The sequence below is a fragment of the Apis laboriosa genome, unplaced genomic scaffold (assembly GCF_014066325.1).
Source record: "Apis laboriosa isolate Shangri-la unplaced genomic scaffold, ASM1406632v1 scaffold99_cov153, whole genome shotgun sequence".
Classification (NCBI taxonomy): domain Eukaryota; kingdom Metazoa; phylum Arthropoda; class Insecta; order Hymenoptera; family Apidae; genus Apis; species Apis laboriosa.
The window spans coordinates 718,152-733,688 of record NW_025224965.1 but is presented as its reverse complement, the minus strand read 5'-3'; the positions used below and the strand labels follow the sequence as shown (position 1 = coordinate 733,688).

At 31.0% G+C, this 15,537-nt stretch overlaps 1 protein-coding gene across 1 annotated transcript in view; it reads right to left on the bottom strand.

Annotated features, from left to right (window-relative positions):
• LOC122719704 (neurotrimin-like) overlaps nt 1–11,262 on the bottom strand; it is a 248,748-nt gene extending 237,486 nt beyond the window's left edge. Inside the window, exon 1 of the mRNA XM_043945752.1 lies at nt 11,159–11,262. Within this exon, the coding sequence (XP_043801687.1) occupies nt 11,159–11,237 (79 nt within the window). The 5' untranslated portion in view covers nt 11,238–11,262. The remainder of the gene's footprint in view (nt 1–11,158) is intronic.
• Nucleotides 11,263–15,537: the final 4,275 nt, after the last annotated feature.

Sequence of the window (15,537 nt, the reverse complement as noted above, 5' to 3'; positions counted from 1 at the left end):
ATTCAAATATAAAATGTAATTATGTTAATCGTTCAATGAAATTGCAAATCCTTTTTTTTTTTTACAACTTTATTACCAAGTAAAAGTAACATTCCTGTGATCCAGGAATAACTAATAAAGTCGTTTCGAAATTTTTCAAGGAATCAGAACAACTAAGTAAAAAAAAAGGTCAGAGTTAGTTAGACCACGAATCTCTCCTCTTAATTAGAATTCTTAAGATTTCTTCTCTGAATAAGAATCGCGAAGAAAATTTAAATAAACTCTGGTAAAATAAAGAGAAACGCATGTTTACGTTTACGAAATTTAGATTTAGTTTTACGAATTAAAAAAAAAAAAAATTTGTTATTCATGGAAAGGATCAAAGTCGAAATAAAATTATCATTCTGAATTATTTCTGGTTAATTAAATCGAAGTGTATAAATATTGAGCAGCGATATAAGTGAATTATTTATTTATAAAAAGCAAATCTGGAATAAGGTTATTCCATATATAATTACAATAATAATATATTATTCGTTTCACGTAATCGTAATTCAATAATCGAAATTCCCAAATATTGAATGTATTTAAATATCGTAACCTTTGCTACATTGCAATAAATTTTGTTAATCATGATATCAATTTATTTATGTCAATTAAATTTAGTTAAATTGGGTAATTAAATTGAGCGATGGTATAAATATTCCCATTTGATTATTCTGCATTGATATTTAATATATATACATATATGAATATATATATATATATATATATGTGTCTGACATAGAGTCGATGTCCATTATAATGAAATTAATACTTCGATAATTACATGCATGCATAATTTTCTTAGATTAACATGCTCCTGTATTTATGATTTCTACAGCATGCTTAAAAAAATAAAACATGGCCATTGATCATTCTGAATTCTGCTATATATATATATATGCTATCGATTTTACAAAAATTAATAATAATAATAAATATATGAAATATCTTTTTTATAATTTTGATATTAATTTTTATTCATTGCAAAAGTGTTGAAAAATTTTGAGATGATGAATTAATTTGTTAATACCTCAATCTCGGTTTATTTAACACCAACAAAAATTCTCATAATACCTCTTCTCTAGTGAAGTTTCAATGGACTCGACGTGAAACGCGTAACTATGTCGATATTCTGGAACGCGTAAAACAATGCTTGGAACTGACGTTTTTTACACTTTTCGGTGGCTGATTGTGACGTTGAATAGATTCTTTGATGCAGTTTCCCCTTTTTGTATTCTGATCGTGTTGATGCGGTCATTGAACATTTTTTTTCCTTTTCCACCAAAAACAAATTGATGAACGTTCGATAAATCCTCATAAAGCATTGCTCCATTGCACTATATTAAAACGAGACAGATTAACGACTCTACATATTTAAAAAAATCGAAGATAAATAAGACACTAAAGGAACACGCGTTTCCCTTAAAATCAATAAAAATTAAAAAGTACGAATTATTAGTCACAAAAATCTTTCCCTATAAATTAACAAAACGAAAAAAATATAAAGACCCATCAATGATTTTTATCCACATAGAAACCACCCTCGAAGAAGCATCGGTCGTTTCTCCATCGGTCGACGATAACATAAAACGGGAAATTTTCTTCGTTTAATCGCACGTTATCAAGGATCGCAGTGAAAACAGAAATTAATTTCCACGTGAAAGCATCCACGGCCCGGCCTTAAACTTTGCAAGACGATAAAAAAGGAACGGAACAACGACTCGTACAGCCCTCCCTACCCCTCGTGACATTCGAATCGACTTCCGGCCGAGATCGATGTCCCGCGCAATAAACACTTCATTGCAGTTATAAAACAGCGATTAACAGCTGATGTTAAAAAACAAGGCGAGATAGTCTGTAGTCGCGAGGAGAAACGAGGGGGGAAGGAGGGTGTCCACGTGGAAATTAATTAGCGAACCAATTTAACTTTAACGACCGTTCGATTGCACCAGACCTTCATCCTCGATGTGTATACCTTGATAATGATTTTCGTACCGTGGTTACGTGTCTATTAAGAAAGTTGGCATCGTCGTGTTCGTTTTTCTTTTCGTCGCCTGTTGATCTTGACGACGAATGAAAAAGAAAAAAATTCAATGCGGTTTCTCCCCTCGAAAGTTTCCGTCTTTGGAAAGTTATGGTTGCCTTTTTTTTTTTTTTCTTTTGAGAAAATATGTTTCTTGCACATATGTTGCACATTTCGACATGTTTTCGAAGATAATTGCAACGATTTGGAAAAACGTTTGGACGATGGAAAGGAATGGAACGTGGGATCGTTAAGATTTTTCGAAGGAAATTTACTAATTCGATGTATCTAGTAATAATCATTCCTTAGAGTTAGTTTCATTAGAAGAAATTCGTTTAATCTCTTTATCTTTGGATTAATTTTAATCATCAAAATTTATTACGCAAGAATTTTATATTAAAATATTAAAAAATATTCAAAGGGTAAAATATTGGATATAAAATACAAAAAAACTATTGATTAGTTTTATATTTTATAAATTTTTGAATTGAAATTTTTCCTGTGAGAAAATCTCATTTCTGAATGTTACATTTCACGATTAAACTTAAACTTTATCCTTGTCGTACGTTATTATCGATATTTGACTTCATAGAAAAAAAAAAAAAAAGAAAAAAGGAAAGAGAAGAACGATATATTAAATAAATAATAAATCGTAGAAAATACATCCGCAGGGATTGACGATTCACGACCAAATCTTTCCAATTCTTCTCTATTTTCGAAGAAATTTTTAAATTGTTATTCATACCGCGATTCCAATAATAACATAAAATTAAAGCTAACGAACCTATATCTTTTTTATTATAAATCAAACACGAAAGCGATGGGGATATCATGTGATATCTTAACGAGAATGAATCAAATTCCAGGGAATTTCGCTCGATCCGTATTTTATATCTCTAAGCGGCTTCGAAAATAGCAGCGCACCGATGCGGTCGCGTTCATCGCATTTAAACGGATCAACGAATCGATGAAATTTTTATCGAACCATCGAGTCTTGTATCTGACACGACATCAAAGCCCCGGAATAGTTGCAGTAAATTGTTTTTCAATTGGGATAAGCTCGAATTCCGTGCAATCGTAATCGATCGAATGCTTTTGTATAATATTATTTAAATACTGCACGAATATATATATATATATATATATCGAATGTCCAATTTTTTTTTTCACTTCGAATTAAAATGTTTATAGATAAAAATTAATAAATCCATAAATTGACGAATATATGATCGAAGTAAATCGATTTTACAAAATTCCATTAATTTATAATTAATAAACAAAAAGATAGAAAACGAAGACAGAAAAATTAATTTTTCGAAATTATTCTATCTTTCTATCGTTTCAATATTTTTTTTCACTTTTATCATTAACAAGTATTACATTTTTCTCTCATAGAAGATACTCATTTATATTTGGTTTAAAAAAATATTGCACGCATATATGTTTGAATAGCGCTGTCCATTTAACCGTTCCCTTCAAGATTTATTTGTTCGGATGCTCTGGGATCTGGAATTCGACGGCGTATTGGCCGCATGCAAACAATTAAAGCAGGGTTTGGACAAAAATGCAGTCACATCGAGGAAAGTAACAGTTATATCGGGCAAATATTTGCGAACACTATGAATCATGAAGCTTGATGGATAGAAATTTACAGGGCAAATTCTAAGGATAATTGAATTTTACTCGTTTCGATGGAAGGATGACCAACCACCTTGCTAAACAAATTTCACCAAGGAAATTTTTATACCAATTCTACCGTTGTACCGTTCTCTATCGGTCCATCAATCGAACGAAATGGACCAATATTTTCGTATGCATTCCATTCCTTTTTCCTCTCTCTTTCTCTCTCTGTCCATTAACTCAACAGTCGAAATGTTGACGTTGTCTTCGATTAAATTGCACGACGTCTACCAATAAATAGCGTTTTTTCCCTCCACGACTATTTTCCTAACATTTAAGTATCAATTTTTAAACTCTGTGGACTGTGTGTAAAGTGGAAAGTGGTCCTGTATATTTGATAGATTTTCGAGTATCTTTTAAAAAAACGTAACTTTTATTACGTAAATAGGATTCACATTTCAGATAAAAAAATAAGCGAAACGAATATAAATAAATGTTTTGTAATAACTCTTAAAGCTCAAATTTCAATCACAATTTTCCATTTCAAAATCTGAAAAAAAAAAATAAATTTTAAATGAATCTATCCCCTTTATCCTTTCGAATAAAAAAAAATATCCAAAAGACAAATCCAAGCAACAACAATTATCACGACGGAATATCAAATCACAGAAGGAAGGGTTGAAATGGACTACAATGCAAACATGGACGCGGATCAAGACTGTCAACGTCCAACATTGGCCGTCTTTTTCGACGCGATTCAGTTCAGAAAAACTCGGATGCCGAACATCGTGCAAGAAGAATCCCCTCCCCCGACACGCGTCTCTATTTGCATAACAGAAGCGCGTGTTACAATGGAAATTGGCCTGTACGTTGTATAACACCCCCGCATACCTGGACCCTCGTTTGTATACATCTAGAGCTCATGGTGAAAGAGAAAGGAATTTCTCTCATTCGCGTGCTCGCGAATAATTAGCGGGTCTGGCCGTGACATGAAGTTTCAAACTGGCGTTGACTGGCCTTCTCTCGAGCACCGCCACCCTCGTGTTTTATTGTTTCTCCCCCGTTTCAAAGTCTTTTCGCATTGTCGTGTCCCCGGGAATTAGGTTGTGAAATTAGGTTGGCTTTCTTTTAATCCCGATTTCACGAAACCTCACGGCCGAGAGAGAAAGATGCCGGGGATGGAAACTTGGCGGGAATGAGAAATTGAAGAAGATACTTGCAGAATTAAGGGATTCGAGTTTCTCCATGTAAAGTAAGAAATTGCGACGATTGTTTTGATTTATTTTAGTTGATTTTACGAAGGGTTTAAGTACGCCACGGAGACGAAAATGTTGGATAATATGTTCGCAGAATGATAAATTAGAAGATTGGACTCTTCGCGCAAAATGAATTATAATTATTAACTTAACGTTAGAATTATCAAACTTATAGTTGTATTTAACTATCTGTCTATGGATTTTTTCTATCTTTAAACTTTACCTAAAGATTAACATTAATTTTTATTCTGAATTACATATATTTTATATTATATTTAACATTATTTTAGTGGTTTTCTTATGTAACCTTTTTATGAATTTTTATTGATAATTCTAATGTTAAGATAGTCGATTGACAGTAAAGATAATTTGTTTTTCATTGATACATTTTCCAATCATATGGTCCAATCGTACGATCATATTACTTCACAAATCTCTGGATACATAAAACATTTAATACAAGGATAAGATATGAAATTTATTTATTTAGAAATTTGTTTTGTTATCTAGATATTTTTTCTATTTATTGATGTATATATACTTTAATATTGTGAGGAAGAAATTTTAGATTATTTGTAAGAGTTTAGTTTTTAAATCATCCATATTTTTTCGAATACAGTTCTATAACTTTCTATTTATAATGTAGCATTATCGATATTGCATTGGATGGTTTCTGCTTTATTTTGATATGACCTGAATTGATATTTAGCAACTTAATTACGAATTTAATACTATCGAATTTTCAAAATAACTAATAAAATAAGATATTTTTAAATTATAATTACACAACATGGATCTTCGTTCATTTAAATAAACTTAGAATATCCACTATATTATATCTAAAAATTAATAAAAATTAGAAGATAATTAATAGATATGAATTATTATTTTACATTCTTCTGATCCAAATTTATTATTTGTGTAATGTATCCTGAAAATTTTTAGCATACCTAACAAATATCTCTTCTTAATTTAAATTGTACAAATGATATCAATTAAACATTTACGTTTTACTATTATTAATTATAAAATATAATTTGATATATATAACAATATATCATAGATAAATGTATCATTCTGTGTACAATCTAGAATAAAAATATCAATTATTTTATATATCATGAAACTGACAAATGAATGAATCAACGTATATTTATAGAGGATGTTTAATTGATCGTGAAGAAACGAATTTTTTCTTCGAAGAAAAGAATTCCGCACGTTATGTCTCTATGAGTTCCAATTTTAATTACATCCTTCCGCTGCTTTATGCTCGCGACGTCCATTTAAGTCATTCTTTCTTCCCTTTCAGTTTTATTCGATCATTGATAAAAGAGGAATATTAATTAATCATAAGATATGCGTTCAACGATGAAATTATCTTTGCCTCGTATCTTTTATTTTCTTTCCGGAAATTTGCATCTTTATTTATCCGGATTGAATTATCTGTATGTTTCATTACACCTTTGCTTCGAAAAAAAAAAAAATTTTTCAAAAGATGCAAATTCAATGACACGTAAAATATATTTATTTTTCATTCTCCCTGTTTGAATCATTATTTTTTGTTGATTGAGAGAATCGTTTGATGAATTTGATAGTCACAAGTTTTAAATAACTGCAATTGAGAGAAAAATAAATATTTTATATATTTTAAATATTTTATACGCTGTTCCATATTTCACAGATTGTTGTTTTTAAATTTTCAAAAAGCTACTATTTATAACCCATCACTTGGATAATTAAATTTATCAAGGAAAAAGATAAAGAAAGAAAATAAAATAGAATTTACATAGACTTGCTATTCTCCTAAGAAAGTTATATAAGTTCCAAAATAGCAGAAATTCTTCAATTGATATCTTTTCTCCTCGATACTTTATCATTTAAAAATTACATTCGAAAGCCACAAAACAATATATATTCCTATCATTTACTTTCAAATTTCTTTTTTACATTTTCCTTCCATTTATATCATTTACGCTCCTTATATTTCACATTTTCTACCATAATTTTTATTTTTTTAATACTTATTCATACATTATTCATACGCAAATTCTCACGCTTTTTTAAACGTCATTATACCCCGCAATTGAACACAGAAAAGTCATATCAATAATTCATATTGCACCGTTGAAAAAAATACCGCATTGATACTCCCATGTCTCGATTTTCTCCCGGTGATAAATCAAAAAAGCGTATTTTTCGAGTCTGCTGAAGTCCCTGAACCAATGAACCGTATATTTCAAAAGGAGCAGCGATACACCCTTCTCTCTCTCCCTCCACCCCCTCCCCCTCCCTCAATAGCGCAATAGAACAACGCGAAGAAGAACACCAACGATTCACTCTCGAAACTCTCGAAACTCTCGCTTGCTTTCTCGCGATCGATTAATGGGAAACGTTGATCGAAAAGTTGGGAAAAGGATCGCGCACGGGAGGACCCGGCAACCGTTAATTTATGCAAATCTCTTGGCTACGTTGTATTTAAACAGGGATTAGGAGAAATTTTTAAGCGTGGGAGGAGGAGGGGGAGGGGCTTTTAATTTAAAAGTTTGGCTATCGGGGGTGGGGGAAGGGGAAATTCGGACCGATGAATTTCAATGTACGGGACCAACGATCCTCGTACAAATTGCACTTTGTTTTTTCACGCTCCTTTGAAACCTGTAACCCGTCCCCGATAAAGGGGATGGGAGGGGGAGGGTTTGTTGAAAACATTACGACGGGAACGAACGAACGAAACGTGACCTACATAATAATTCGCGATCCTGGACAATGATGTTTTCCAAAAAAGTGTGGGCGTTCGTATAATTGTTCATCGTTTCGATGCAAACTGTTATGGCCGTGAACGCGCCGCTAGAAATATATAGTTTTCGAAATCGTTGCGATTTTTTCTCTCTTTTTTTTTTTTTTTTTTTTTTTTTAGATCTTGATTCAATTTTCGATAGAGTTGATGATCTTTCGAAAGGATTCGATAGTCATCGAATTCGTTCAAGTTTCGTTTGAGAATGTTAGGAAAGGATCTTTTAGTTGAAAGATAGTAATGAGAATAGTAATTGGGTATTTGAATTATTTATTGGAATAAGTAGATCGAGATGTAAAAGTGTGTAAAGAAAGAACCAATTGCATGTGCAATAGTTTTAACGAAAGAATCTTTTAAAAATATATATTTGTATATTGAAATGATTATTGATAACATTATGAAGAATCAATGTTTTGCAAAAAAATTGAATGATTAAATTTGCCATATTAATATTATGAAAAAAGGAATGGAAATAAATTCCAATAAAAATGGATAATACATTTACATGAATTTTAATTAAAGATTTATGAATTATGAATATTTTAGCCACTAAATTATGCAAATTTTTTTTTTTTTTTATATTCTTTCGTACGTTTTTATCACGTTCTTTTTAAGATTCACACCATTTTATCTCCATTTCTCTGAAGCTTTAAATATTTTAAAGTGTTGTGGTACGTCATCTTTTCCTTCATATTTTAATATTCATTATTCAAGGCAATATTGTTGATTAGATAAATTTTATTCATACCTATTTTTTATGTTAATTGTAATAAAATACCACACATTACATTTAAATTTTTAAAATATTTTATATCTAAAATTCAGAAGTCAATACATTGTATATGAACAGAATATTTCAAACTTAACTTTTCACATTATTCCATTATTCTTACATGTATAAAGAGATTTTAATTACAAATTGTTTGAATAGCTATTACTCGATCAACAGATATTTCTTTTAATTAAGAAACTTCCAGCCCAGAAAAAAATTAATTGAAACATCAAATGTATCAATTACAAGTAAATTAAATTTTACGTTTTATTTGTCAATATGCTTGTACAAATAATATACAACACGCATAGCTGCATATATAAAAAACTATATTTTGAATTCTTAATCATTTTGATAACATTGTTACTACGGTCAATCACTGCTAGCTTTGTGTACCACAAATCATTGACTCTCCAGAGGGTTGCTACCCCGGAGAGAAATCACGATCAATTTCGAAGAACAATATAGCACTAACCATCCATATCTGTTATGGATGTAATTTTTCTGTATTTCTTAGAAATGGAAATAGTTTGAATCCCTTACTTCTTTTCTCAGATCAGTAATCATATAATTGACATATATATTGTATAAATTAAATTTGTAAAAAATTTTAAGTTACATTGACAAAATTATTATAATTTTTCAATACTGATTCAATAAATATATTAATATTGATAATACGAATGTTTGCAGGCTTGTAATCCTATTGGCATTATTCTATTCATCATTCATAGCAATTTTAGGAAATCCATTCCGTTCAACGGCACAGAAAGTCCTACTTCCATTGTAGTACAAAGTTATAGACTCACTTCTCGTGAGTGTTTTCCCCTCTTTACATTCCCATCTTTTGTTACAAAATTTCACATCTTTATTCCTCTTCGATATAACTACCCAAAAATTGCTGTTAAATCTAAATTGTTTGAATAAAATATATATAAATCAATGATTTTTTATTTAATCAATATTTTTTTTTACTCTTATCTTAATATTTATTATTTGAATGTTTGTAACAATGGTAATACGAGTACACTTGATCATAATTTTGTATCTGTTAAAAATTTTTATGCAAATATATTCCTATGTTAACTAATCATGTTAGACATAATATGTTCCCAATTTTAATTAATGGCATCTATTATAATTAATTTCAATTGTATTATTGTTCATATGATAATATAATTTTAGAAGTATAAATTTATAGATATTATAATATAATTTTAATATTAAAATGATCTTGAACATTATTTTGAATAATGTTTATTCGCCTATTTGTATATTATTGATAGAACAAATGGAGATAATCCATTAAATTAAACTGTTGGACTAATTATTGAGTCAAATGAGTCTTAATAGTAGAGCATAAGTAGAGAAGAAAAGAATTTTGTATATCAAAACATATATTGATTGTAAATCAATTAATCTAACTTTCAGATATTTCTCATATAATCATAATAAATTTAATCTTCTATCTCCATTTAATAACTTCTTATTTATATTTCATTCTTCGAATTTATATCACGTTGAATGTTTACATCGCTTTCATATATATTTTAAGTATCTTTCAATGTAAATAAAATAATTCTATATATTAAATGAAATTAAATGTTTCTTCAAACATCATAGATAATTTCCTATATATACAAGCAGCCTAGTATATTTGTTGTTATTTAGAACGACTCCTCGTTCTACCCTCGTGGAAAGTTCTTTGCAAAAAGTTGCTCAGGACGTCAAAGTTTACTTTGACTCGGAGTTTCAAATGGCCACGTGAAAGATTCAGAAAGAACTTTTCCGCTTCTCAATATGCATTAAATAATTCTTCACTTTAAAGTATAATTTTGATGAAAGAAAATTTTCATAAAAGAATCTCATAATTTATAAAATGGAATAAATTATTACAGAATTAAAAAAAAAAACACTCTATTTGAAGAAAAGAAAAAAATAAAATCACAAATTCTATTTCGACTCGAACAAAATTTCAAAAACATTTTTTTAAAAATGTCCTTCCATCAATTCCATAAAAAGGAAAAATAAAATCAACAAACTTCACGATTATCCATCGATATTAAATATTAAATATTACAAAATAAAATTCGAAATATATTTCTACGATTCATATTTGCATCCAATCGTGCCAATTCCAAATTCCAACCAAAATTCAAAATTCAATAAATCGTATTACGCGAACCACGTCATCGTTCACGCGGTTACATCTCTCCAACGAAATGAATCAAGATGTGGAGGAGTTGCCATCAACGGGGAACGCGGGAAGAAAATTAATTGTAATATCCTTTTCCACGCCAAGATTTTCAAAGCGGCACGCCGAGCCGGGGATTTACATAATCGTAATGAATGGCGTGCAAGGCGGCACGCGCACAACAAAAGTATCCTTCGTTCCTTAATCCGTTTCTCCACAATTCTTGCATCCGTTTTTTCCCATATACACATCCGAACAAGTGATTCACGAATCATAACGAATAGCACGCGTCGTCACAGGATTATGTAACGTCTTCAATCGTCTCTCAAATACCAAGGAAACATCAGAAGATTATCACCTCATTCACGATATCTCTGAGGATGCGAACCGTGTCTCTTCTTATTATATCCAAAACACGAGGTTGGACGAATATTATTATTCGAAATTTATTTCTCTTCGAATCGCCTGGATCGCTCACCTTCTGATCGATGAACGGCTCCAACGATGACGATCAACGAGCTCCACAAGATCAGCTGATTCAACGTGGTCACCCTCATAGTCGTCCACCAGGATTTCGTTGGTTTACAAGTCACTCACATGCACAGCCGGAAAATGTACGCGAGCCGGAGTCCAGATGCAGACTGACTTGTCGTGCATGAAGTCCTGCAGGAGCAACACGACACGCATGCGTCCTGGCCTCCACGTGCCTGTCTCTTTCGTGTCTTTACTACTTACGAAGGACTACTCTTGGCTGTGTTAAGGCCGCCTCCTTCCTTTGCCATCGTGCAAAGAAGATTTCGGATATTTGTAGAACGGATTGTAAGAAAAAAAAAAAAAAAGAAAAGAAGAAGAAGAAGAAGAAAAAAGAGTAGTAAGAGTAGTAAGATCGGCTTTAAGAGCGATTCAAGGGAATTTTATGCAGAAGGAATCTCGAGGATTTTTATAATCGATGTATGGAGTCTGGATGTTAGCAGTGCGGTTAATCCTCGTAATTCTTTCCCTTTTAAGATTTCCCCCTTTTACGTAGATTATCGAGAGGAAGATAATTTCTTTAAAATGAAAACGTATAGAATGATAATTCGTAAGATTTTTTTTTTTTTTTTTTAGTTCAGAAATTGGAGAAATTCAATGAAACATCTTGCACATTATTTTGTTAAATTTTTAAGAAATTTCTGGGGATAATTGAGCTACGTGATACGAGTATCAATAAGAATGAAAATTATATTTTATTTAACTATGGAATGATAATACCGTATTAATAAATCAATAATACAAATAAGAAAATTATTATATTATTATATTTTTACGAAATATTAGAAAATAAATTAATTTCATTTGAATTCAATTAATTCGAAAATAAATATATATATATACGTGTCTATTGCTTTCAACGATAGAAATTCCTGAAGCTATAATAATAATAATAATAATAATAATGAATATTGCTTTAAATTTTCTACGACGTGCATTCTATCCTATAAATATCGCTCGAAGGATTTAAACTGTAGGAATTACGTCGCAAGAAGCATTGCTTCTCTGCCTGAAATTAGTTTGAGCCGTATACGTGCGTTATGAATTGAGAGGATGGAAGGAGAAGGGTGGAAACAGAGAGAGGGAGGCAAACCCCAGAAATAGACGTCACGAAATGCACTAAAATCGTGAAACAGAATGGAATTAATTTGGTAGGCTGTTCAGACAATTGGGATTATTATAATACCTGTACACAGAGAATCTTGATATTTCGAAATAGCGCTAACAAGCTGATATTCGAAACTAAATATAAATATTTTGTAATAATGACAAATGGAAACAATATAATCAGGGAATAATACAATATTTCATTCGAAATATATCGGATAAAATTATAATTAATCTTGTTTTAACATCTTTTTCGATAAATACTTTTCAATTTGATTTAAACCGAGAAAATTTTCTTATATATATATATATATTTTATTTTTACTTATTTCTACATCCACAGAGTAAATTTCATTCGCATCCAAGAATTATATTTTTAATTCTCTTATTCACACAAAGAAATCAACTTCGCACAAAGAAAACCCTTCTTTCGATTTTCGATATTACTACACATCCCCTGTTAAAATACCAATCAAAATTCATCGTTGAAGTATATTTCTCGCGTTAGAAAGAAAACACAGTTAAGAAAATCATTCGAGAAATGATAAAAATAAATCGGGAGGAGGAGGAGGAAAAATAAGAGGAGGGGACGCGAAGGGAAGGAAACGAGGGAGAAGACTCGGTGTAACAAGTGTGCAAACACATTCCACCAAACGAGCATCGTTAGCAAGAGGTTCGCCAGCCTTTCGCTTTTTCATATAGATTTTTCTCCTTTTTCGGCCTTATTCTTCGTTTAGGGGGATCCCGACAAGGAAAATCGTGCACCGGTGAAAACCGGTGACGTGGGTCTTACGTCGAGGCGAAGTCAAACGAGAAAACTTTGTGGATTAAGCGCAATCAAGTACCGATAATTCCCTTGTGAATCTCTCCCTTCTCGTCTCCTCTCTCTCTCTCTCTCTCTCTCACTCTCTCTTTCCACGATGGTCGATGGAAAGGACATTTCGTGGGTCCCATCACGAAAGGGAATGACAGAATTGTTCGACTGGTGCCGAGCCTGTTCAACCACGACACAAGTCTCTCTCCCTTATCGAAATCTGCAAAGACAGTATTATCTATCAAATTAATCGTAAACTTCGTCTTCTCGTCGATCTCGTAACCTTTATTTCAATTATCAATCTTGTAGATTGGCGTTTCATTTTCTTGAACGAAGAGGATTGTGAAAAGGTTTGCTTGACTGGATCAGGATTGTCGGGGTTCAAGAAAATTGGCAAGTTTGTTAATTCGTAATTGGTGGATGAGATTTCGTAAGATTTCATGTGAAGTTCTCGAAGGAAAAATTTCAAAAAAAAAAGTTCCTATATACGTGGCCACGTTTATACATGAGAGTAGATTTAAAGTTTGACCAGGCTTGTTGTCAGAATAATTCTTTGTGCGAAAAGAATGGGAGAAAGTTGTATAATTAGTGAAGAAAAATTGTGTGTGTGGAAAGAATGGGAATACAGTGAATTAGCGAGATCATGGCTAATATCGTGGCTAAATGAAGGTGAAACAATAATTGGGAAACCAAAAACTAGTTCTAACTAATTATGCTATTTTCTTTTATTTTTTTATTTTTTTTTTTCGCCCAGAAAGAATTTTTCTGATTATCCTGAATTGGATTTATTAAGTTGTACATGTATGGCATTAAATCCATGTATGTTTAATTTACGAGCTCTCATATTTGGATAATAATTTAGCAAAGGAAGAATATTGCTGAAAGAATATACAATATTAAAATATATTTAAATATTATTGATTTTAAAATTTTTTAAAAATATTGTAATTTGTCTGATATTTATTTAATATTTATGCTCCTCAAAATTATTATTATCGGAATAATGTAAAATGTATATTCGACAGGCACATACAAGGGTATATTGAAAAATGGGTATTATATAAGCAAGAAATCGATATTTTATGATATACGAATAAAGCATTGAATCTATTGAATTTTTGTACATTTATAAAAAATATATATATATAAATAGGAAATCATCGGAAATAATATGTCACGGATTTAAAAATATAGCGAAACTAAAATTGTTATTTTAAAGTGATGAAAATCAACAAGGAAAAAGAATTTAGAATTTCGAACTCGGCCAAAAAATTTAATCATTTTTAATTTTAATATTTCATTTCAAAATTATTCCGTTAACGTTAAAAAAGAAAAAAAAAAATATGCGAAAAAAATTCAACATGTTCAAATTTCGCGCACAGTCATATTGCATTATAAAGATAAAAGCACTTTTCCTCCGAAATCCGGTTGTTTCATCCAATTTTACGCAAAATGAGTTGCATAATGTAACGTAAATCTGTAAACATGATAATACGATGATAATTTACAAGCACGCGTTCCGATAGAAATGTGAAAATACACGTTTTGAGATTTAGATTATATTTACAGATGCACTGCAAACATCATTTATGTTCTATGCAGCAACCATCGATCTTAATTATCGAGTACACGTACAATATTCACGGTTGAATATTTTCTGAAAACAGGTCGTGTCATTTCGAATAAATATTTCTTTTCTTCAAAAAAAAAAAAAAAAAAAAAAAAAAAAGAAAAACAGGAAAAAAAAGAAGAAAGAAATAAATCACACTGAACATCGATACACGAGTTCAAATCTTAATCCATTATCGTGTACATATTGGTTTTTCAATGAGCACAATTACATCTCCAATCAATTATATTTAATAGATATTATCGTGCAAATATTGAAACAGTTATCACAGGACCAATTAACTAACAAATAGATGATTTTTTAAATAAATCTTTCCAATATATTTTACCAACTTCATTCCAATATTATCTTGCCACCTCGTATTTAACAATAAAATACCAGCAATCCTCTTTTTCAATACGTTTTATCGTTACACCAACCGTGCAAGTAATTCCATACTTTTTTTCCGTAAAAGAATCGGCCGATTGAAGATGTTTTCCCGGCGAAACTAGGTAATAATGAGACTAATAATTCGCGTGGGGAAGCCTCTCACGTTCTACGTAATTCATTGGCCCGCGTACAAATGGCCCTCGTACCTTCTGCCCCGTTAATGTTAATATACAACGTGCAGTCACACGTGGAGCATCAGATTTCTAATTCTAATAAATCCCATATGGGGCGTTGGATCGCGGCCATGGAACAACTTGGAAATGGTCTTTATAATTCTTTAATGAACAACCGGCACGTGGACATAATCCCGGAAGAGGTACAACTTAGATCTTACGTCTCGTGAAGG